This window comes from Solea solea, chromosome 13 (assembly GCF_958295425.1).
Source record: "Solea solea chromosome 13, fSolSol10.1, whole genome shotgun sequence".
Classification (NCBI taxonomy): Eukaryota; Metazoa; Chordata; class Actinopteri; order Pleuronectiformes; family Soleidae; genus Solea; species Solea solea.
Window position 1 is genome coordinate 8,090,135 of NC_081146.1, and position 24,437 is coordinate 8,114,571.

The 24,437-nt window shown below is 42.4% G+C and overlaps 1 protein-coding gene across 4 annotated transcripts in view; it reads right to left on the minus strand.

Annotated features, from left to right (window-relative positions):
* efna3b (ephrin-A3b) overlaps nucleotides 1-18,777 on the minus strand; it is a 59,855-nt gene extending 41,078 nt beyond the window's left edge. Inside the window, exons 1-3 of one of the 4 annotated variants that reach the window (XM_058648265.1) lie at nucleotides 18,587-18,777; nucleotides 18,355-18,485; nucleotides 17,880-18,094 (exon numbers count right to left, since the gene is read on the minus strand). In XM_058648265.1, coding sequence (XP_058504248.1) covers nucleotides 17,880-17,989 — 110 coding nt within the window. In that variant the 5' untranslated portion in view covers nucleotides 17,990-18,094; nucleotides 18,355-18,485; nucleotides 18,587-18,777. Of the gene's footprint in view, nucleotides 1-17,879; nucleotides 18,208-18,354 lie in introns of those variants that run through there. The other 3 variants (XM_058648267.1, XM_058648264.1, XM_058648266.1) reach the window with 3 other exon arrangements.
* Between the last annotated feature and the right edge of the window lie 5,660 nt (nucleotides 18,778-24,437).

Below are 24,437 nucleotides of genomic sequence, written 5' to 3' on the forward strand. Positions count from 1 at the left end.
TTAATGGAATCAAACTTGGACCATCAAACACGTGTCAGCGCATGTGTTTGTGTTTGTGTGTGTGTGTGTGTGTGTGTGTGTGTGTGTGTGCGCCTCGGCAGGAGCGAGGTGGGAAAAACCAGCTCACATTTTCTCTCTAATTACAAATGACAAACCTGCTACCAAGAGTCAGTCTGGCACCTGACGACGCATGATAACCTCTCAGCTCTCTGTCAATACTAAGTGACAGACTAGAGGATATCAGCATGTGTGTGTGCGTGTGTGTGTGTGTGTGCGTGCGTGTCACTGACTGACAGATTAAAACAAGAACAGCAAATCAAACAGCACCCTCCCCCAGGGCTCTGATTTCCAATGACAACGCAGAAGTCTACGGCCAATATCTCACCTCTCTTCCTCATCTCCCTCTCTTTGTTGCCCTTTTAGTTTCCCATCCCTTACTTTAAGCCATCGATTTTCTCCTTCCTTCCTTCCATCCTTCCATCCTTCCACTCTCTCTCTCTCTCTCTCTCTCTCTCTCGCTATCTCACTCTCCATTCCCTTCTGCATCATTTAAAAACCAGCTCTCCTTCTCCAGATGATCCATTTCCTCCCCCATGGCATAATAATAAGGTTAGCACTGCATTGTGGCTTGTACTCTGACTGGCTAATATCTCTAATTGCATCGTAATGATATCAAAGGCCATCAACTCTGAGAGCCACGTCATCTAATATTCTCACAACACAGGAAGGTTGTAACCTGTGCGCACTTATTTTGCACCCTCTTACACACTCTCTACTCTGCTGTTTGTGTCGTTTTCTACGTGTAGAAACAGTCCACAGTGACTGAAGGCTGGACGATAGAGCACGTTTGAAAATGTTAATCATGGTAACCTTTGGGCCGTCCTTGCTCACGCCAATCTTGAAACATAACTTTGTTAAAATAACCAGGTTACACCACACACACACAGTCCTACAGAAGTGATTAGTCACGACTGGCAATGGACGCTCATTCACACGGAAAATGGAACAAAAATGTAAAACAAGCTTTTCGTTTCAGGAAATGTCTTCAAGACGCTGTAGTACATATGCCAGGCCTGTAATTAGCGCTGTAACGTTACACCAAAAAAACGGAGACAAAGACGCTGTACACACTGCAGATAAAATAACAGAAACGGAGACAGAATGAACCGAGCCAGGGGAAGAAAAGGGAAATAAAGAAAGAAAATACGTTATCATAAAGCAAACAGACCAAACAACAGCGTTGACAACTTGGTGACTTTGTTGCTTTATTTAGCGACTTTACAGAGCCCCTGTGACTCTGCTTTCTTCAAAAAAGCGACAAGCGACAAATCTAGTGAATCGCATCTTTCCGGAATAACCCTAACTACTTACAGAGAAGAGAGAGAGAAACACTGTGACCACACAGACGAGAATGAGCTGTGGATGTGCAGCAGAGCTGACCGTGTGCGGAACACTCACTCATCTGTGTTGTTCATCCAAGTAAAATAGTGTCCATGAAAATAGCTTTTGTTTCCTCCTCGCCTTATTTTACAGATCCGTTTCACTATTAATCTTCAACATTGTTTTTTTTCTTCACCACGATGTCTGAAGTCACTGAGGACAGGACGTGTTCTAGTGAGATCTAGTGTCTTTTCAGGCTGAAATTAGTCACTTTTTATTAAAACACCGCCAAACAATGACCGAGGTGGTACTAATCACTAATCATCGTTTTCCTAAAATAGCATATTTACTGTCTAAAAACGAATCATACTGAGGATGAACTCCATTATAATAAACAAAACATCCGTATTCACCTACACCTGTCTCCATGTGGACAGGCCTGACCAAGCAGAGAAACTTGAGAACAATATCTTGTAAGCAGTGTCATCGTTTCAGATCTTAAACCAGAGGTAGAAGAAAATTATAATATCAGGCATGTCAGAATCAGTGATAAAAAAATGTTGTTTGTACTTTGTCTATTTTAAAACGATTTTAAAGTCAAGATCTGTTTGCTTAGTGTAACTGGTTTTGTCTTACTGATTCTAAACCATATGAAATCACATATTAAATGTTTTTGACCCAGATTGCATGTTATAACACATGTTACTTACGTCCTGACTACAATTTTGAAATGTAATCTATCCTGCGTTTACAACCGTGCATAGAGGGGGAGGGAGGGATCGCCACAGCAGGTTTTAGTTTACTTTTGTTTTTCTTTCCCTGTCCTTTTCCCTAGTGTCGTTAAGGTATTTGTTACCTGCAATTAAATGACAATAAAAAGTTTATCACAAAAAAAAACAGTGTAGGAGTTATTAAAGACTAAACACATATTCATGTGAATAAGTTGGCCTAATTAAAAAAGTCTATAATGGACCAAACAAGCATTCAAAGCTAATGTTGGGAGTATTCTATGGTAAGGACGCATTTTGCTTAGCACCAAAGGCCCTTTGAGGTTCAACACCCAGGCGTTACTCTGGTGGACCAGAGCGATAAAGCAGAGAAAAGAGACGCTGAGAGACTCGTATACAAACAAACACAAACTGAATGGACAGCTAGACACGGGTTCATGCTACAGGAGTGAGCTTTTGGACCTGTTCTCATTCACACGTAGCATTGAGTTAGCATTGACTCCCCACTGAATAGCCTTGTGAGGGCACAGCGCGATGCTAGCCGGGAGGCGCTATCGCTAGCTGTCCTGCTCCTTGGCGGAACAGCCTCGGCAGCATTGATATGGTAATGTCGGGGACGTTTCGGGGCCAAAGCTTGGGACCGAAGGCGTTCTGTGATCCTCCAAGCCCCAAAAAGGACAGATCTCCAGGGCATTGTGATATCCCCCAGTCAAGGCCCTGAGTGATCAGGATAAGCCCATCTATGCCGCTTTAGTGCTGTCAGTCAGCCGCTATTGTGGACATGTGAACGGCCATTTTCATCACAATTGACCTCGGTCTTGGCAGTACTGTTCTGCAGGGCCCTCTTTTCTCCATTCTTTGGTGCCCTTCCCTTCTTCCCCTTCACCCTCTATCAATGATTCTTTTTTTCCTTTCTCAGTCTGGCAGATCTTTCTTGTTGTTGTGCTGTCTCTGTCCTTTTTTTTCTCCTCAGCATCAACAAGGGGCCAACAGATACGACCAAAGTCCAGCTGGTGTCTTCGCCTCGTCCGCTCCCATTTCTGCCGCACTGTCGAGAGGAGGCTGTCAAGGAGCCTTTGATTATCTGCACTGATATTGTACTAAAAATGACAATACATATGTTGGGACTGACTATTCACCTCACGGAGGAGAAACACTCAGCGTGGGGGCTGATGATGGGTGTCATCCTGCCGTGTTTTATTCATTCATGCGGTTGCGACGCATAGGTGTTACGGTTCATGTCTTTCTATACGTTTGTGTGTGGAGGAGTGAATGTGTGTGAGTGTGTGTGTGTGTGTGTGTGTGTGTGTGTGTGTTTGTGTGTTCACTACTTTCTCCGCTTTATTTGATCAGGGGTGGGAGAAAATAACAATGTGCTCCCATGAGGAATCTGTAGGAGGTAATGACAGATATTGTGCCTGTGAAACGAGTTTTCCCTCTGTGTGTGCGTGTGTGTGTGTATGGGGGGGGGGGGGGGGGGGGGGGTAGTATGCATATGTATGGGTTCTAATACATGTGGGTAATGTGTGTGGGTGGTATGCTCGGAGGCTGTGGGGCACTCACATGCCGTCTTCTCTCTCTCTCTCCGCAGCACATGCACTCGTACATGGGAGGAGAGTTTGCTCGTCTGCGAAGAACTACAACCCAACACAACACGTCCTGTTTCACAACATCTCCTCCCACAGCTCCTTCTCCTCCACCACCTTTATTTCTCTCTCTCTCGCTCTCTCTCCCGGGAAGTGACACAGAATTCTTTTAAACTGCAGTACATTCATTACAGGAACCCTGCAACCCCCCCCCCACAAGCAAAATACAGACCGGACTCCGCCAGCTGCTCTGGACTTTCATTATTTCACATGATAGTCGAGCAGGAGCGAGACGTGGGCTGCGTGCGATAGTAAATATTCATTCATATGCAGTCTTACTATGGCACGAGCACATTCCTGTGCCTTTAAAGCTTAAAAGCAAAGCCTACAGATAGTAGGCGTGAGTGCGAGCACGAAGGCCAGCCAACACTACAGACGCTCAGTCGATTCCACCTTCCCCTCACACCCATGTAAACATAGCCGTCATTTAAATAAATAAATAAATAAAAAAAATAAACAATGGAATAAACAAAGGACTCACACGCACACATACACGTATACAGAACACTTTGCAGATAATGCCGGATAAATGAACAATACACCAGATCAATAGAGATGTGTTAATTGTCATCACAGGCAATATTGCAAATCAATGACTGGGTTTGCTTTATGGTAGTATTCGATTTTTTTTTTTCAGCTGCAAAGAAACTTGAATTTTCAGGTATTTAAGTCAATCGATGACACTAAACTACTTTTTTTTATCTGTTCATTTTGTTCAGCAGGCGATTCACTCCAAAATGTGTATGTATTGATGCATGGACTAATGAAAAAGTCCTGCATACTGTTGATCCACTGAACTCTCTCTATTATTTCTGAGTACAACTTATCGAGAGAATTGTTCAAGTGTTTTATCCATATAATTATGTATAATTATATGGATATTACAATATAAAACTATGTTTTAATGCAGGGGTCTCAAACTCAAATGACCTATGGGCAAATGAATGTTTAGTCTGGTCAAGAGAAGGGTCAGTAAAATGAAAAAAAGTGGTTTCACCATGATATCACAGTTATGTTATTTGTGATGATCTTTCACAGTATTTCTTTTGATATGAAACTATATAAAAAAACAAAAAAACGAATATTTAAATAACACAAACAGACAGAAACAAAGAAGAATCAAAAATTAAAACTGCAATAAAAACACTCTATATTTATTGGTGTGATAAATATAAGCATATGTATTGTAAAAATAGTGTTCACCGTTTTCATGGTAACGTGAGGTCCCGCAGGCCGCTTGTTTGAGACCTCTGTTTTAAGGTTAATTCAATCAGTTTCATTATGAGTAACATTTGTCTGTCAAACCATCTAAAAATCCAAACATACATAATTCATTCTGAAGAGATCAGAGGTGGTGAACGTCTCAAACAGACAAGGTAATTATTGTGACATGGATTTGAACTTTAGACAAACCAGTCACATTAATACAGCTGAGTTTGTTCCAACACAACTCTATATTTGGGTAAAATCTCTCTGGTAGCCAACATTATTCCTGGAAATGACCCTCGAGACCGAACTGTCCTGCCAAAGCGTTCTGGTGTTTTGCAAAACAACTCTTTCCCTGCAACATAGCCTATCTGAGTCGCATTGCATATCAGGTTCCAAGACCATACAAGCTCATACAAGCTACCAAACAGTAGAATTAGAGCTGAAACAATTCATAATCGATTATTAATCCATTACTAAATGAATCCACAACTATTTTGATAATCGATGCATCGGTTTGAAGCTTTTTTCATGATTAAAACAAGATTTCCAATTGTTTAAGCTTCTTAAATGTGAGTATTTTCTTCATTTCTTTGCTCTGGATAGCAAAGAAATCATTCAAAGTGAAAGACATTTGAGAACATCACCATTTCTGTTTTCTGATATTTTATGGATTAAGTGATTAATCGATTATGAAAATAATCGTTAGTTGAATATTATGGAATATTATGGATATACTGTAATATATGCACATTAGGGCTGCAACCGACGATTAATCGAGTAATCGTTTGGTCCACAAAATGTTGATCTGTGTTTCCCAAACGTGGAAATGATGATGAACGTCTCGTTTTGTCCACGAGACGAACCATGAATAGTCAGTTTTAATGATGTCTTTGTTATATGGAGCAAAGACGCCAGAAAATCAGAACATTTGTTTTAATTATAAAAAAAATGCATCGATGAATCACTGCAGTCCTAATAAACGTTACTATGTTCACTGCAGACAGGCCACAATCACACAATACTCCTCACATTTTTGAGAATCTTTTGTGTCATTGCTGTTGTTTGTGTGGACTTATTTATAAACAACTGACTTAACATATGAAACTCAGATAACCAGTAAATCTCTTGTCTAAGCTTGATCGCCATGAGTATTTCAACACAATACAAATCAGTTGCACATACTGGCTTTCAGCTCATAAACTCAAACTGGCCAAAATGGGAAGAACAGGAATCTCTCAACAAGAAGCTGCGAGAATCAAAAAATACACACACCTACACTTGCACACCCACACACACACACACACACTGAGAGCTCATTGTCTGATCTGAAGAGAGACTCGAGTAGCACGATGATCCAGTGAGGACAATGAGGAGGGGAAGGAGGAAGTGATAGAGAGAGACCGTGCCAACTAGAGAGGCAACAGGAGAGACGGAGAGGCAGAGTGAGGGAAGGGAGGGCAGAGCGACAGATATATAGCAAGAGAGAGAGAGAGAGAGAGGGAGAGAAGGAGCGGGCTGAAACATCCAGGAGACGAGTGCAGTGTCTGTAGGTTGCCATCGATTCAAAACACCGACAGAAATAGACAGCCAGACCAGCACCAACAGAGAAACACTGACCCGACACACAACTGAGCAGCAAGAGCCATTCATACATGAACACACACACACACTCTTAATCCACACGTTCATTTCACACACACACACACACCAACAAGTCGAACAAGTCGAAATTCAGGAAATGTGCCACAACAAAACGAACATGTTTTCATTGGCAAAAGAGACAACAATGCCATGTTTTTGTTGGCATCAAACACAACAGCGTGCACATGCCACATGCCAAATATTCCCTGTTATTTTGATGGCGTGGCCTCGTCGTTGTGTGCTGCACCACCTGCAGCTTCACACGGTTACTCACTTTGTTTACACCTTGATCCGCACAAACTGCCGTTCTCTGCACTCATTCCAGGATGAGTGAGTTCAGCAATTTAAGGCTAGAATGAGCGGAGACGCGAGACAGTTTGTGCACTTACATTAACATAGATCTGTGCACTTAGATAAACACGCAGAAAACAAGACCCACAGCGGGACTATTAAGAGAAAAAAAGGTAACTCAACTCTGGTACTTTACCTGATCATTTGAGCACACGCTTCCAATCTGACATAAACGTTCTTGCAGGAAACAGACTGTGTACGTGTCTACAGGGGCGTCGCACTCATCAATATACACAAAGTACACAAATTCAGGTCTGGAAAATATGGCTCGAATCATTATCACTGACATTAAACACAATGTTCTATAATGTGCTGTATATATTGTATTTCATCTGCTGGGTATAACGCTAATAATCATAACTCACTTGTAGAAAAATGTATATTTTTTCTTCTTTTCTTTGCTGTTGGCAACATATGAAATACAAGGCTAAACTGACTTGCAACAGGAAAATAAGCAATGTTGATAATTGATAGATTATAAAAGTCACATATAAAGCACAGGAAATGTGGATTAGAAAAAAGAACTGGTTTAATCTGGTTCCAATACATTTTGAGGTTGCTAAATTGTCACAGTAACTGATGACTATAAATCAATAAAAGTATGTACATAATAATTGGAAGCGACCCCAGTGATCTTATTATTTTTTTGCAAATAATCAATGCAAACAGTTATTGAACGGAATTTATACCCGAATGAACTTTACAGTCAGTCGTCAGTGAAATGAATGAATATAAAACAAGGATTTGCCCTGTTGTTGTCACATTAAGCAATTAATGATGGCCGCATTAACTAAGAATAAAAACTAATGGTACACAGTCGTCCACACGTGACCATCACTCTAAAGACGCGTACATTCTCCACACGTGACCACAGACGCATGTTCTCGTGTTCTCTCTAACAGGGCTGCCAGAAAGCAATGACATCACTATTCTCGCAGCCCTTGTTTGGGACCGACAACTGTCGTGTGATTGGCCAGAAATGTGAAGGGGGCGTGGTCCGTGCTGGAAATGCGGTCATGCCCTGTGAGGACTTCTCAGGAGTTCTGCACAGACATTTCTCTGATCACAGGCCTTCATACAGGAACAACACACACAGAACACACTCTTTTCCATTTCAGCCAAATGACAATATTTGATTTTTCCTTCTACATAAACTCGGTCTTTGAATCAGGGGCTGAGTGACTGGTTTCCAGTCAGACACATCTCTGTCCGACTGTCTGCGCTCATGTAGTGAACATTTCTGCCTCCTTCTCTGGTCTGGCTGGGACTGATTAAAGCCCTCTCCTGAAACAAGGTCATAATTCACTTAGCCATTTCCCAATTTCCGCATAATTACCCTCCCGCTTCATGGATGCTTGCACGCGCACGGAGCGCACGCTCACGCAGACACTCACACAAACACATTTCCTCTCTGATTTGTGTCATTACTGAGAGGAGAATGGTTAAAAGGTTTCAGAGTTGGCTTCTTACTGACAGCTTAAATGGATAAAACCTCAATTAAAGACTCCTTCCCTCTCCGCCACACACTCGCTTTCTATGAATGGAATGAGCACGGTTTTGTGTCCTCTACAGTTTGTGAGAAAAACCTTTACAAATCAAATTGTCACAATCAAGAGTTCCCCCATGATACGCCACAATTGTCTTACGCAGGCGCTACCTTCAAAATACAACAGAATAAAGAGCATGTCCGCAATTCACATCCGAACTTGTTCACGTCTTCACGAAGCAATAATAACATCCATATCCAAGGCCCGACAATAAGCATGATTTCTGCCCGGCGAGCAGTGACAATGAACACATTTCCTGTCAGTGCTGTGGCTCCGCTCCCTGTTGCTCCTCCGTCCTGTCCTCAGTGGAGACGGTTGATTCCCGGTGTGTGAGTGGGTTTGATCAAAACAGCTGCATTTTCTTCGCATTGCAACTGTGTTGCCTGTATGTGGAGGATTTTCTAATTGTCACGTCAGTACAGTTTATTAACGCCGCACTACGCGGCTCTGGCTCAGCATATGGCCTCAGATCGCTGCGACGCTGCCATCGTTAGCCGCGTCACAAACACCGTATGAGCATCTGGTGCGTGTGTGAGCAAGAGCTGACAGCATGCATTATTAGTTCCCTCACCAGCTCATACCACCCCCTCAAAAAAAGCCCCAGAAGTACTCACACACACACACACACACACACATTAAGTGCTTTGAAACCGCTTGTAAACCTTGTTATTAGCACCTGATTACGCTGCTGAAGCTTAGCAACCAGCTCAGAGAATAATGTTAATATCAACAACAACATTGAGTGTGTTGTAAAGTGCTTTTGTGTTGCACCTCCAGACCAACGCTGTGGGATTTGTTCTCCATGGACGCTTGGTTTAAATTGAACACGTGGGTGGGGAAGGTTACTTGTTGTTTTGCATCATGTTTTAACCTCAAATCTACTGATAACAAGACAATATTCAATCATTTGGCTTCCAAGAACGCTCATCTTTAGTTGTTTTGTCAGAATTATCAAAGACTGTATATAAAACTGGACGGTTGACAAACAAACTCCCATTGTGAAGCCTCAACATTTGACTGGGTTTTTTTATTTAATCACAAACGTCACCTGTCAGTCACACCCATGTTGACACCCGTGTGCCACACTTCACCGTCTATTTTCCCTCTAATTGGGAACATAATTCACAAACCCGGCATCACGTTCTATTGAAGGAGACATGAAACTAGCGAATGAGACCATTAACTCCTCAGGAAAATGTTTACTGACGTTATAAATCAAGGGAGAAGGAGGTTCACTCTCACATAGACTTCCAGACTTTGTTTTACAACCAGTGGATAAGTGCTACTTCTGTCTTACTTCCTGGACTTCACCTTTGAAACCAGACGACTGCGTCCACTTTAAAATACAGTCTTTGGATTTGAGCCACATTTTCGTTTTTTACTTGAACTAACACAATGCATTAATCTGACAAAACGTCTCCTCTTTGTGTGATATTGGAATTAATTGTTGAGATTAAATGAAAAACAGTTTCCAAGTGACCTGATCTGATCTATGTGCTTTTACATATTGATCATAGAGACACTGTCATCTAAACCTGATTATTGATGGTCACTCTAGAGCCTCTTTCATACTAAAATGACCCTGAAGTTTATTTATTTTGTTTAATGAGGGAAATTTGTATGAAAAATATATTCATTTTACTACAGAAGAGACTAAATGATCTCTACAGTTAAGCGCAGGGGAAAAAAATTATATTTTGTTATCTGTTATCGGCCTTAGCACTCCCGACATATCGGAATTACACTGCCACAAATGCAGAGGACGAGGAAATTAGCATGTTCACCCAGGTTTTACGTTTCCACTAATGTCACTAATTAGAGCCAAACCCAATTAAATACTGCATGCACACATTCCCACTATGTGCGAATGTGGGGTATAACTGAGTGGAAGGGAAGCAAAAAAAACGACCATTAATGGATTATATTCTCTCTGAAAAGCCCAGCTTTCCATCATCAATCACGTCAAGAACGTCACGGATGGAATTTTATAATGCACATAAAACCCGGACGACGCAGAGACACGGGATTGTAAAGTGGAAGTAGTTGTGTGCTCAGCAAATGAATGTATAACACATAAAAAAAGTTGGCCTGCTTTAACTCACAGAGCAGACGAAACTGGAGACGCAGGGAGAGTCCGCCTATCCCCTCGTAGACTTATATCTGTGCCAGCTGTTTCTCAGGAGTGACTTTGGCTTTTCTATGAAAGCAAACATCCTTTCTGTTGTAGCCAACGTGGGCTGGAGTGAGGGGATGCAGCGGTTAATGAGGGCAGGTGATGATGGCAGAAGTGTTGTCACCCCGTTCTCGCACCTGCTCACACCTCCACACAACACACTCATGGTAGTTCATGGTCGTTTTGCTTTGTCCAAACACCAGCGAGAGGAGCTTTTAATCACTTTCAGACACAGCACTTCTGAGACTACGCCAAGGAGAGAGCGATCACTCACGGTCTCAGTCGCACCTTTGGGTGATTTAGACTGTCCAATTTAACAAATGGCACAGGAAACTCCACACAAGAACCAAACCGAGGATGGCGTTTATCAAGAATCGCTGATCAGGATCAATCTGTCCCGACCAAATCAGAAGCCTCAGAGTGAGTCATACTCAGGCATATCGACATAAACCAATTTCTTATCAGCCTTTAACTGACAAAAAGTCTGTCTGCTCCAGGATTTAGTTGAGCCTCGGAGACGCTCTGAGCCGGCAGGGGTTCCCAGCAGGTGGCAAATGATAAACACACATGCACATTTGAGTAGACACAAAAGTACTGAATAAAGAATATCTGCTTTGGAACAAGAATCACTCAATTTAAAATGGAATGTAACTAGTTTTATCTGAGATATACTGTAGTTGAGCTCCATCCATAACCTATACAGCACTTACACGGGAGTGAATGGATTGAATTAATGAATTGCTATATTTCCTATCTTTCTATAAACTGATAGGGACTGGGAACACTGATATGCTTCAACTAGATTCATGCCAGATTATCAACACATGTTGATTCTGCATTCATTGTCCTTGATATTTTGGATGAATGACACACAGACAAGCCCAGACTATAAAACAGGATAAAAGAGCAGCAACTAATCATGATTATTATTTTAACAAGGCCACATCATTCACATTTATATAAAAGTAAAGTATCATCCGTATTTCATGTTCATCAGTCCAGGAAAATGTGATACACAAAACATTTATAATCATCAATTGCTCTATTTATCATTTATCTGTGTAAACGTGGCTGAAATGAAGCATTGAGGGAAAAGTATGCCAAAACACAGCATTCATGTGCAGTCCTCAGCTTGTGAATTCACTGCAGCCCACTACATTATACTTCCACCTCCCTCGAGGACGACGACCAAAAATAAATTCTCACAAGACGAGAAACACATAGTGACACTATTTTGCTTTGTTTTATTTCATTTTTGCCTGCAACAAATGGCTTTATCTAGATCACCTGGTCATTCCCTAAACTGTCTTGAGTCTACATCGTAACAACTAAAATTAACTCATCACCATTTGTACATCATGTTATGATGGTTTTGTCTTTCCTAGGACGATGTGTGAATAAAAAAAAGTACACATTAATCCTTCTCTGAGGTGGATTAGTTACAATTCTGTGTTTTCTAGCAGTGACTCCAAAAGACCTGGTAAATACAACCTGCAAAGTATCCACTGAGCCACAAGCATGGAATCAGCAGTCACTTAAATCAATACCAATCCTCGGCTGGGCATTTATACCTGTAAGACTTTCTGTCAGGCCTGATTGAAATTGCCCCGAGACTCAGTCTCACTCTCATATAAGCCTGACCTTAGCGGCATTACATCCCCAAAATCCCTACCAACCAGACTCTTTGAGTCTAAACCATAACACTGACCACTCGAGATCAAGATAGCATGACCGCTAAACACCAGAGCTCCATTTTTCACAGTTAATCATGTAGATGAATGTGAGTGTTTTATGTGTGTGAGAGGAGTCCGTGTTAAAGGAGTTCAGAGGCAGCTTCGGTCAAAACATAGTGGGTGAGAGGCAAAGACGCTGGGTGTTCAAAGGCGAAAGAAAGGGGAACGTGCTGCTGAAGGGAGTTGAGCTGATGGAAAACCAGACCCTCAACACGAGGCAACATATTTTCTAACACTGGAAAGATTTAGTCCAAGTTTATTTGGAAGAGAAAGAGAAACCACACAGTTCCCAAAATACCACCACCCCAAGAGTGCTTTCCCCACCAGGCAGTGGGGAGGATGAGCGTGGGACCTGAAATATAGCTCATCCCCAAATAGACAAAAAAAAAAAAAAAGGATAAAGGATAAATGTCCCTTATTGTTGTGCACACGGAGCAGACAAACCTCACCTGTCCAATCAGAAAATGTTATTTACTCCAACACCACACACATAGAGAGAGAAAACAACTGGATCTTATTATGCAAACAGAGGTAATCTATCACACAGGTGTTCTCTATTGCCTTTAATTAATGATGTCTCTGTGCTACTGTCTGCACACCACACACACACACACACACACACAACACTACACAAACCAGTCCATCCATTCACTCATACACTATGTGGCCTTATTACATATCAGTGCTATTATTGGTCTGATTACTGGGTCTGAATAAGTGTAAAGTATAAAATCACTGAGGCTGTGTGTGTGTGTGTGTGTGTGTGTGTGTGTGTGTGAGAGATGGTGTGTTTGGGTCTGTGATCACACGTGTGGTGGATGAAATGCGTGGCAGCACCGCAAATGTCTTTGATGGATGGGTTGTACAAACACACACACACGCACACACACACGCACACGGGCAGGTCTTGTGATCGTGAGTGAGTAATGCTCTGCTTTGTGTGGATATTGATGAATGTAAACGTAGATGTTCTAAATGGGACTGGGAGACAGATGTGTTGTCATGGGGATGCTTAATTGACCTGTTTTATATACATATACCTATGTATATATAGATAGATATCTATATATACAGACTTTTAAAATACATTTCAACATTTTCATCTGACTGCAATGTGTGTGACAACAAATTTCTCAAAGTCAGACTCGCACACCTGGGTAATTCAATTGGGAGTGGAGCTACTACTGCGTGTACAGTAGGACTGAAGCTGGCCTGGAGGCTCTGTGCATGCACCACACTTCCCAACACCCGGCTTAAACCTGGAAATAACAGAAGAAGCCAGTTCACAGACGCATAACACAACTGCGACAAAAAACATGTTTGTTTTGGGGCAGATGATGAGGAGACTGATTTTATGCTCTATCAGCTTAAAGAATCGGATTTTTTTGAAGTTAATGGATGGTAGGAAGACTGAATGGCAACACGCCACAAGCTAACCCCGGAATCCGCTTAAAACTAACAAGCTGAACAGGGGACATTTTGCCCCCTAGTGGAGGCAGAAACACTTCACTCAATAAATCGATTCCCCACTTGTGCTCGTACACTGAGACAACAGTTGTTGAATTGAACAGTGCAGTCAAGCCACGGTTGACTGTGCATCTACAGGCAAAGAGCGTATAGATGACCGGCCGAGCATTATCATTATTATGACCCCCACCGTTATAATTCAACACAAAACCAATCTGCATTCTTCCCAATTCCCCCCTCCTCTAACCAGCCCCACAGTATCTCCTCCTCGCTGCTCCTCTCCTCTCATATTCCTGCATTATTTCTCTGCTGCCCTGTGTGACGCGTCTCCGTGCACTCTGACAAGCTGGATGAATATAAAACAAGTTCCACCTCGGTGTCGATTACCACACGTATGCGCGTGAATTCATATGAGGAGGCATTTCTGCTCGCGATAGCTGACTCAATTCCAGTGGTATCAACGAGGTGACTTGTGTCATGGAAACACACACACACACACACACACAGGCGGCGCACAAACAGTTATTATTCAGTAATTACTAAACAATTATTCAAAACCTAATTGCCTCTGAAATGTACAGCTGATAAATGAAAAGATATCATCAGATATGTATTATGCAGAACAGTTGCACTGCTGCGTTATTAAATTACCCCCGTGCACACGTCTATGCATGCACACTCACACTCACACTCACAGCAGTGGTTAATTGCCAGGTGGTGGGAGATAATGTGTGATTTAACGCACTGATGGATGTGTTTTTGTTTCGGTCACACATCTATGAACAGAGACATCTGTAACGGGGCAAACGCACACGTACACGAGGTCTCACACCCACAGAGAAACAGAAACAGAAAAACGCACACCACTACACGCACAGTTGCGCCCAGGGATATCAGTGACAAGTGACTGATAGGCAGTGGCAACAGCCTTTGTGCACGATGTAAACACGGGACATAATCCATCTTTTCAAAGTTTAAAAAAAAAACAAAAAAAAGAGTACACAACAGGGACTTGCACGTTTTGTGTGTGTGTGCACGCACAATAGTAAACGTATGTGAACATGCTAGCGTGTGCGCGTGTGAAGCAGTTAATCCATGGTAACAGTTTCAGCCTGTCTCTAGTGGTTGATGAGTGGCTCGGGGTCAGAAGCTGTTTGAGAAACTTGCAGTGTCCCGAGGCTTTACAAAGTGTTTACCACTCACATCGACAGCTATTTTACAGCCTCCTAAACCTCAGCGCTGCAATGTGAGTTAGAGAAAATCCAGGGAGGCCCATCGCCAGCAGCTAGAGACGCGCCAGCCAACGCCACAAATGTTGGATGTTGTGCTGTTGTGGTGTGAGAGATTAAAATTAAAGCGGTGGGTATGATCTCATCCATTTAAATGACTCGAAAAAGTGAGATTGGACGAGCTACCCTGCTGTTTATCGGGCTTTTGTGAGTCCATGGATCCTTTGCCTGCTAATTCACTAAGTAGACTGAGTTGAGAAAGTGACTCCCGCTCACTGCCCCCATACATTGTCATTGTGCATGTGTGCAGTGAGAGGGAGAGAGAGGAGGAGACCAGGGATGAGGCAGGTCCACTGAGATGCACTGTTCTTTAATTAACCACAGTAAAGACACACACAGAGAGACTCACACTGCAGGGGCTAAGAATATTTGGCCGTTGGGATGAAACCAGTGTTGGCAGAGAACGTGTGGAGTGAGAGATGAGAGACTGCGGGGCTCTGCGCGGCTCAGGCCGTGGACAGTCAGGTTAAAGGTTAGGCTTCCCCAAACTGCCTTAGTCCTCCCTCTGCTTTGTCTCAACCACCAGCTGCAGCTTCTTCTCTCTTTTTTTGTATTAACACAGAAAACGCAGCGGAGCACAGCTGATATATTACTTAACTAAAGATACAATCTTTAACAACATTAAAACTGCTCATGTTAAGTGAAGCTGATTATACAAAGTTCCCAGGTTCACCTTCGTTCCCGTTTATGCCTTCAGGCTGTTTTTGGGTTTTTTTCTCACCCCCCCGTTTTATCTTAATAAACTTCTGTCTCTGTTATGAAAACCAAAGGTGGCATTTCATTTCCATTTATTATAAAATCACTTCTCAATGGAAAAAAAGAAAGAAATGTACAGTGAGACTTGCAGAAAGAAATATCAGATACGATGGACTCGCAGCAACTGTGCACACAATATTAGTCGGCCTATAATGTGTGGAAACAATTTCCCTTGCATTCAAGAAAAGTAATATCGTTTACAGAATCGCACCACAACCAATAACCTTTTTTTTCCCCCCTCTCTCCTATTACTTCATGCAGAACTTCATATAGTAATTCTGCTGTGAGGCATAAATCCCGTTTCCTCTCGTAGTTTTATTTCAAACTGTAAAGTAAAATCAGTGGCCTTGAGTTACTGTCAGAAAACAAAATTTGTTTTCACATTGTTTATGTCTTTAATAAGTGTCATCATAAAATGTACTGATCTGAGGAGACTTCTTATTTTTTTTACATTTACACAGACTTCACTGAAAAACCAGGGGAACGAAATGGAGGCTGTGCATCAGTGTGTGAAATGTGCAACTTACAAATGAGGTTGTTTAATGGCCTTGTTGAAAACTCCAAATGGATCACAACTCGCTTAACTGTTCGGTAAACCTTAAAAATGACAGTCTCGCGATCACTTTCCCTGAGCACCTGCCAGTCTAACAAACCAGATATAGATGAACAGATTAAAAGACGGCGAAATACAGATGGTGCAGGATTTGACTAATTGTAGGAGGAGGGATGAATCTGCGGTGAGTTACTACAAGACTGGCACTACGTTCTTTGACAATCCAGCAGCAGAGCCATGGACTCACAAGAACAGCATTAAAAAAAAAAGAAAAAAAGACAAGAAAGAGAAAAAAAAAAAGCTTTTTTTCTCAATTGAATCAAGATCGAGGCGAGGAGCGAGGGATTAGAGGGATAACAAAAAGGCCAACGGTCTGAGTGTAAACAAGAAAGGGGGTTAGAGGAGGTAGAGGGAGTGAGCAAGCCGGAGAGGGAGCGAGAAGGAGAGATTGAATAGTGACACTGCAACAACACAATGGGGTCAGGATGAAGAAGTGCTCCTAATTGAACCAGATAGGGGAGAAGACAGGAAGAGTGAGAGAGGAGGAGTGGAGGGCAAACGAATCACATGTGGGTTTGTTTGTTTTTTTGTTGTTGTTGTTGTTTCTACTCCTCAGCTCTGAATGACCCCAGACAATGATGTGTTGTGTGCATGCACAGTGTGACCCTGAGGTGCAGCCACATACATATTCCTGAGCAGCTGTGCATGTGTGTGTGTGTGTGAAGATGATGGAAAGACAGTTTGGGACTGAACCACCATGACTTCCACAGTCTGCCGAGGACGTGACAGAGCGGGACGGCACTCCAAAAAAACAGCTTTTTTTTCCCCACTGCACGCATGAAGATGAAGCAGTGAAATAGTTTGTGTGGATGTAAATAACTTCTACCACATAGAAGGAGGAAGGAGGAGGAGGAGGTACAGATGAAAGAGGCAGCTGTGACAATGCAATTAGCAAATGCACAGGCTGCAGTTTAATCATTGTTTTTTTTCTATATTGTTCTATGTCTTTAGAATGGAGTACAGTGCATTAGTGAATACTAGTTAATGATAAATAGTACTTTAACTCAAATTATACTGATGTGGTAATGCTCCATCTGTTTTAACACAGTCAATAGTGAACAGAAGAGCACACACATGTGATATTTTACTGAAATGTTCAAGCATAAATCACTGGTGACATGTGATATGTGGACATGACAATGTAAAAAGTGGAGAATAGAGATTTTACACACGCACACGCGCGCACACACAGGTTTGCACTGCTATTCTTGTGAGGACACTGCAGTGACTTCCATTCCATTAAACACAACCTAACCAAAGCCTTAACCTTAACCTGGGCCTCTCACACACACACACACACACACACACAGAGAGAGACACAGTGACACATAATAATGAGCTCTTACTGTATGTTGGAGCTATTCCAGTAAACGGAGTGTCTGTTGGCGGACACCTGGACCAGGTCCGCCCAGGTGAGACTCGTTAGCACCAGGAGAGACAGCGCTACCAGAGCCATGCTCTCTCCTCCACTCTTTCTTCCTCTCCCTCGGTGTCTCCGTCCTCTCTCTCGGTCCCTTCACCCCTCCACCAAACAGCGCGACTCAAACATCCCAGCAAACGCCTAACAGACGGGAGAGAGGAGGGGGAAACAAGAGCTTCATATGCACGGCATTCAAACGCATACCTTCAAAGACCACATAAAGACTTTTGGTTAATAAGTGTTGTAAAACTCGGGCTCTATTGTGGTGTGAAGTGACTTTAGGTCCCTCCTTTTCCCCCCATAAACCAAACCCCCTCCTCCTCCCTCCTTCCCTCACAAATCCCGGGGCTTCAAGAGGAAAAAAAGGGGGTTTTGTGCCTGTGGAGCTCCTCTCTTCTCACCGGGAACTGCAGCTTCTGAGCCCGCCGGAGGAGTGAGGCACGCCGGTGCACTGGATCCAAGCGGGAGGTCGGTCCTCCTCCTCCTCCTCCGGGCATGAGATGCTCCAGTCCTCTGGGGAAGAGTTAGTGTGCTGCTTAAAGTGGATCAAGGATGGGAAAAGAAATGGCTGAAAAAAACAAGTCCTCTTCCTAATAAAAAAAAGAAAAGAAAAAGAAAAAAAAGAAACTGTACTTGTTTCTTTATTATTTTGTGCTGCAGCAGTTTCTTGTCTCCTTGTTTGGATCCGAGTGAAGCGAAGCACGCGAGGCTCCTGAGCTCTGTAATCTCTGCGAACAATTCAACCAACCACTTTCATTAGCTCTTCAAGACTCTATCCAACAACCATCGTTTGCGGCGAGCAGCCTCTCTCTCTATCTCTCTCTCTCTCCCTCTCTCTCCTCCCTCTCTCCCTCCCCCTCTCTGTTTGGTAGGCAGCACTCGTTCACTCTGTGGCTCCGCCCACAGCGAGCGACAAAAGCGCATTCCTCCAATATCGTAGCCGAGTGTCAGCATCATCATCAGCAGCAGCAGCAGCAGCAGACATTACTACGCCTTCTCTACTTCTTCTTCTTCTTCTTCTTCTTCTTCTTCTTCGACCTACAGTGATTGTGTCCATGCACACATCTTTGAATCCCTCTCCTCTTCCACATCTGTATGCAGCCACCATCTATCTGCAGTGTGTTAACACCCACACTAACCTCTCATACATATACTATAGTCTTACACACACACACACACACACACACATGCATTTAGAGCTCAGAAACATCCATGGATCATCACCACCTTCCCCTCTCTCTCTCTCTCTCTCTCTCTCTCTCTCTCTCTCTATCACTGCTGCATGTTATCTCAAAGCACCACAGGGTAAATATTCAAATCATATATTATCTTGTGATATAATGTACTGATTTTGTCTCACTGCTGATAAGAAGTTTGCTTTTGTTGTGTTATATTTAGCTAAACTGTCCCAGTAACATAAAGCAACTGGGTGGACCACTTAAAGGGGAATTCCGGTATTTTTTTGACCTGGGCCCTATGTTTATAAATGAAGGTGTGTAGTTGAATAGTATACTGACAAAAGGTTTCAGAATTGGTGCAGTAGATCGCCTCGGGAGGCAATGTGCTGCAGTGTAATGTTACATTCTGAGTTATCTCCATAAAAAAGTGCTTGTTTTCCCCAATAAATGTCTCCGATTGTTATTGAAAGCGTGGCCGTCGGTTGGGTTACAGGACTGGTGAGGACACTGCGCCGCTGTGTTGTCAGAACAACATATCACCCGCTCTCTCTCGTCTCCTCTGCGGCTCACCGTGATGTTTCTGCTCGGCTGTGATGTGTTCACTGATTCTCATAAAATGCACTCGCTGACTCTCGCTCTCCTCCCACAGGACAATCTGGGATTCTCCAAATATTGGAGAGGAAAGCGAGAGCGAGAGAGCGGATTTTACGAGCGTCAGTGAACGTGTCACAGCCCAGCCGAAACATTGCTGCGAGTCAGAGTGGAGATGAGAGAGAGAGCGATGTGCTGTTCTGACAACACAGCGGCGCAGTGTCCCCACCAGTCTTGTAACCAAACCTACTCCCTTGCTCACAATATCAATCCGAGCCATTTATTGGCGAAAACAAGCACTTTTTATGGAGATAACTCTGTTTCCCCGTAAGATTACACTTCAGCTGTTGCCATCTGTCGCGACCTACTGGAGCAATTCTGAAAGTTTTTGTTTCAGAAAGTACTATTCATGTACACACCCTCATTTATAAGCATAGGCCCCAGGTGGAAAAACTAAACAAGTTAAGGCCGTTTCTCAATATCCATACTTGTGCGTACTTGCGTACTCCCGTACTTGTGAAAACGTCATCAGCCTCAGTCCAAGTGCTGTTCCAATTCTCAAGTAAGCAAACAGCGAGGACGGTTCTCAAACCCGGAAGTGTTCTCGCTTTGCCCATTTTTACCAAGTATGCATCGGAGGTGACTTAAGCGTACTTGGGATGGCCATGTATCCCAGAATACATTTCGGCGGAGCATAGCAGCAGATAATAGAAATATAAATCTGAAATAAATATTTTTCTGTGTCCCGGAACAAAGTTTTAACATCATTTGAGGCGAGAAATTAGTCATTTAGAATTCAAACATGTGGTTTGTGTATGAAGACATGACGTATTTATAGTTTGGCAGCGACGTTTGTCGCCGGTGATAAGCTCCGCCTCTTACCTCGGCCTGTCCTGATGAAATGATCCGCTGGCTCAGACGTCGCTGTCATTAGATGCTCGGTGTGATCCATAGATTTGTTGTTGACGTGTTATTTTGTTTTTAATGGAAACGTTTTGACCTGATAGTTTGAAAGTTCATATATTATTAATGTTTTCTTATTTTAACTTTGAATGTTAGATTTATATTAAAGTCGCACGGTCATTGTATACTTGTGTACTCCCATACTTGGCAAGTATATACTCCCAGTGTACTTCTCAAGTATATACTTCCCAAGTAAGCCAGTACAAACTTGCTTACTTGAGTATTGAGAAACGGCCTAAGACGTCTACAGAAGTCATCTAAAAGCCCACACATTCCAGTATTATGATACAATTGTGACATGATATTGAAGCCTTTACAAACCTCTTGCTCGTACAAGTCTTTTTAAAAACTGTCCATTGTTCCGTAGAAACTAAGATTCATTTCCCATCAATCAAAGTTGGTGTGTGACCTTTTTTTCTTCTTCTTCTTAGCGACACCAAAAATAAACATCTGTCCAGCGATGATTTCTCCAAAAGCTCTCAATAAAGTGCTAAATGTCCCAAAGAAGGAGACTCATGTTAAAACGTGTAAAAAAAAATAAAAGAGAGAAGAAGAAAAAGAGAGAGAGGGAAAGAAAGACAGCAGAGAGATTGTGAGATTGTTACAGTTTTCTTGCCGCCTGCTGGGAATGAGCTGGTTAAGGAGAAGTCACAATGATTTATTGGGAGAAAAAAAGGAGGGATGTAAGGAGAAGGAGAGCAAGAAAGAGAGAGAGATGAGATGCCATCGGGGAATCCCTCTGTCTTCTCCAGTCCTTCCAGCACTCTCATGAGCTGTCCATTTAATCCACCCACCCCACCCCATTCTCTCTTCCTCTCACCTTATTCTTGGTTTTCTAACGCAAACTCCCTCCACTCTGCCGTCCCTGCTACCTTGCCGCTGTCTTTTGTTAGCTCTGTCTCTGTCTCTGTCTCCTGTGGTCTTGCCTGTCTCTGCTCCTCTACCTCTTCCTCCATCTCCATCACAGCGGGCCGGCAACTTTTTTAATGAGCTCTCCTCCCTATGACTCCTTTCCTCTGTCTATCATTTCTCCCCAGTTGCTGTACGTTGTATGTCGGTTCATCACATCACGGCGTTTGTAGTATCACAGCAGTCAGTTTAGTGTGTGTGTGTGTGTGTGTGTGTACTTGTGTTTATATCTTTGTGAGGTCCCAAAAAAAAAACATACATGTTTGACCTTGTGGGGATTTTTTGACAGGGCCCCATTTACAAGGCTTTTTCAGGGTTAATGTTAGATTTGGGTTTAGGGTTAGGGTAAGGGTGTCAGGGTGCTGTAGTATCCCACTTCACCATCGGGTGACGTACAAGTCTGGATGCAGGGACTAGGACACAATCTAACCAAAGAAGAGAAGAGAACGATGCTACAACTCCCTCGGACAGGTTTGAGCGGCTCACAGCTGAAAGGCCCGTCGGGCGGGAGAGTCGGGGATGTCAGCCGGTTCGAGGGTCGGATGACTGTCCTTGGCGACTACTTCTTCTGTTGTGGAACGGATTTTCTGCTTGGTGAGTGGGGCTTAATACTCCTATACCTACAGGTCACAGGCACCCAACATGCTCTTTGGGTGCGAGTCTGTGTGCGCTGTGCACAGAAGTGTGCCAGGGCCATAACAAGTTGGTTTGTGTGTGTATTTGTTACCTCTTCAGGACCTTTTCTAGCATCAACGCAGACCTTGTCAGGACCAGTAGTCCTCAGAGGAACCAAAACCTGGTCCGAATGAGACAGAACCTAATTTCTGAGGAACTGGTGAAGTTTCCTAAAATTGGAATTTTGGTTAGGTTAAGGTTAAGATTACGCATTAAGTGGTTAAGGTTTTGTTTGGCTGTCCTAATAAATCAATGCAGTGTCCTATGAAGAATAGGACAAATTACTACATATTAAGGTGAAGACATGTTTTAAAGTTAGTCTGAGGTTTGAGTCAGGATTAGGGTTAGGCTACTGTGTAACGTAAGACAATGTAATGTCCTCTGAAGTCATGTGTGTGTGTGTGTGTGTACACTACTATATTCAGTCTCCCTAATTCTGTCCTCAGTGTATTGTAAAGCCCTTATTTGTTTCTTACATCCTAAGAAAACTTTGGACATGTCACACCGTGGTGAGGTTTGTCCTGTCTTGGGGTTTTGTCTTGTCATTTCCTGTTTTATTTTGAAAACTAACTCCCCTCTCGTTTCAGGTCACTTGCCCTTCCTCATCCCTGATCACCTATTGCTTCCACCTGTTCCCCATTACCCTCATGAGTTTAAATAGGCTTTGTCTCGCTTGTCTTGTGCCAGAGTGTTTCGTCTTGTATTCAAGCCTCGTCATAGCCACAGTATTGCTCGATCACGTAAGCCTGTTTGTTCTTCGCGAAGAGTGATTTTTTGTTGTTGTAAGTTTTGGAAGTCTTTAGTTTAAAAACCATAGCTTCAGTTAATTCTATAGCCGTTTGTTTTCCTCCTCAGGAGAGGTTTTCATTTTGTTAAGGTTTCAAGAGGTGATCTGGGTGTTTGTGACAAATAAAGCCTGCCTTACCGTGCATCTCTGCGTCTGAGTCCTGTTTTAAGTCCCAGCCTGACAGGACAAGTCTTTTTTGTTGTTAATATTTTCATTAAAAAAAATATTAAAGGGATTGTTTTGACTTTGAAAGATTCAAAACAGGGGAAACTGCTCTGTGTGGTTCTGAATTTCTGACTCCTGGCTCTCCATCACTGTGTGCTTCATAATCAACAGAAATACTTATGGTATCCATCTTTTCATCTATCATTCTGCACAACAAGAACAAGAACACATATTTCCCAAAAGCTCACACTGTTCCTTTAAGAAAACCCAGACTTTTTTGTACTCACCAGATGATAATGAGAAACAGGGTTCATTCGTGACCTTGAGCTCAAATCTGTTTCAAAATTAAGTCAGTGGTTGCTAACTATTATTTTTCTGGGGCTTTTGACCACATCCCACTGTCTTCTTGTGCAAATATGCTGGATGTCCCATGTGTTGCTGTGAGACTCAGTTATCATGCAACCAAATTTCAATGTCATGTGATCATACATGAGTAAGATCAGACGATCATGGACTATGGTTAAAAACTAAAGAATAAACATGGGGGAGTATTTTAATTTTATTTATAAAAACAGTTTCAAAACAATTGATCAATTGTTTAATTTTATATTGTTAGTTGCACTCTGATCACTGTAAGTAGTAGTAATAGTATCAGTAGTAATAACAGCAGTAGTAGTAGTAGTAGTAGTAGCAGTAGTAATAGCAGCAGTAATAATAGTAGTAGTAGTAGTAGTAATAGTAGTAGTAATACACATTCACAGAAAGAAAAAAACAAAAAAAAACTCAAAACCAGAACCAGCTGCATAGATACTCAATAGGTAAAGAATGTTTTCTTTATTATTTAAGTGAACTGACCCTTTAAATCCCGGTCTATGGCGCACAGATGATTGATTGTATGGAATCTACGGGGAGTTAGAGTGTGGATGTGTTTTATGGTTACATCTTAAAGGAAACTGTAAATCAGACACAAAGAAGACAAAGTTGGAAAGCTGGAAAAGTGAAAGCAGTCATTTAGTACTTTTCCTATTTTTTCTGTTGTTTTTTTTGAATAACAAAAAAAATCCAATTGTCACTTTTCCATTTGGTGTCTTTGAAAAAGACGCTGACATGTTCTGTTCCAGCAAAGACTGCTGTCAATTCTAATCATCCAGGTGGATTTTCCAGGCATGGGCTGCAGTGCTATTGGATTACTTTTGTATTGAGGTTATTATGAGAA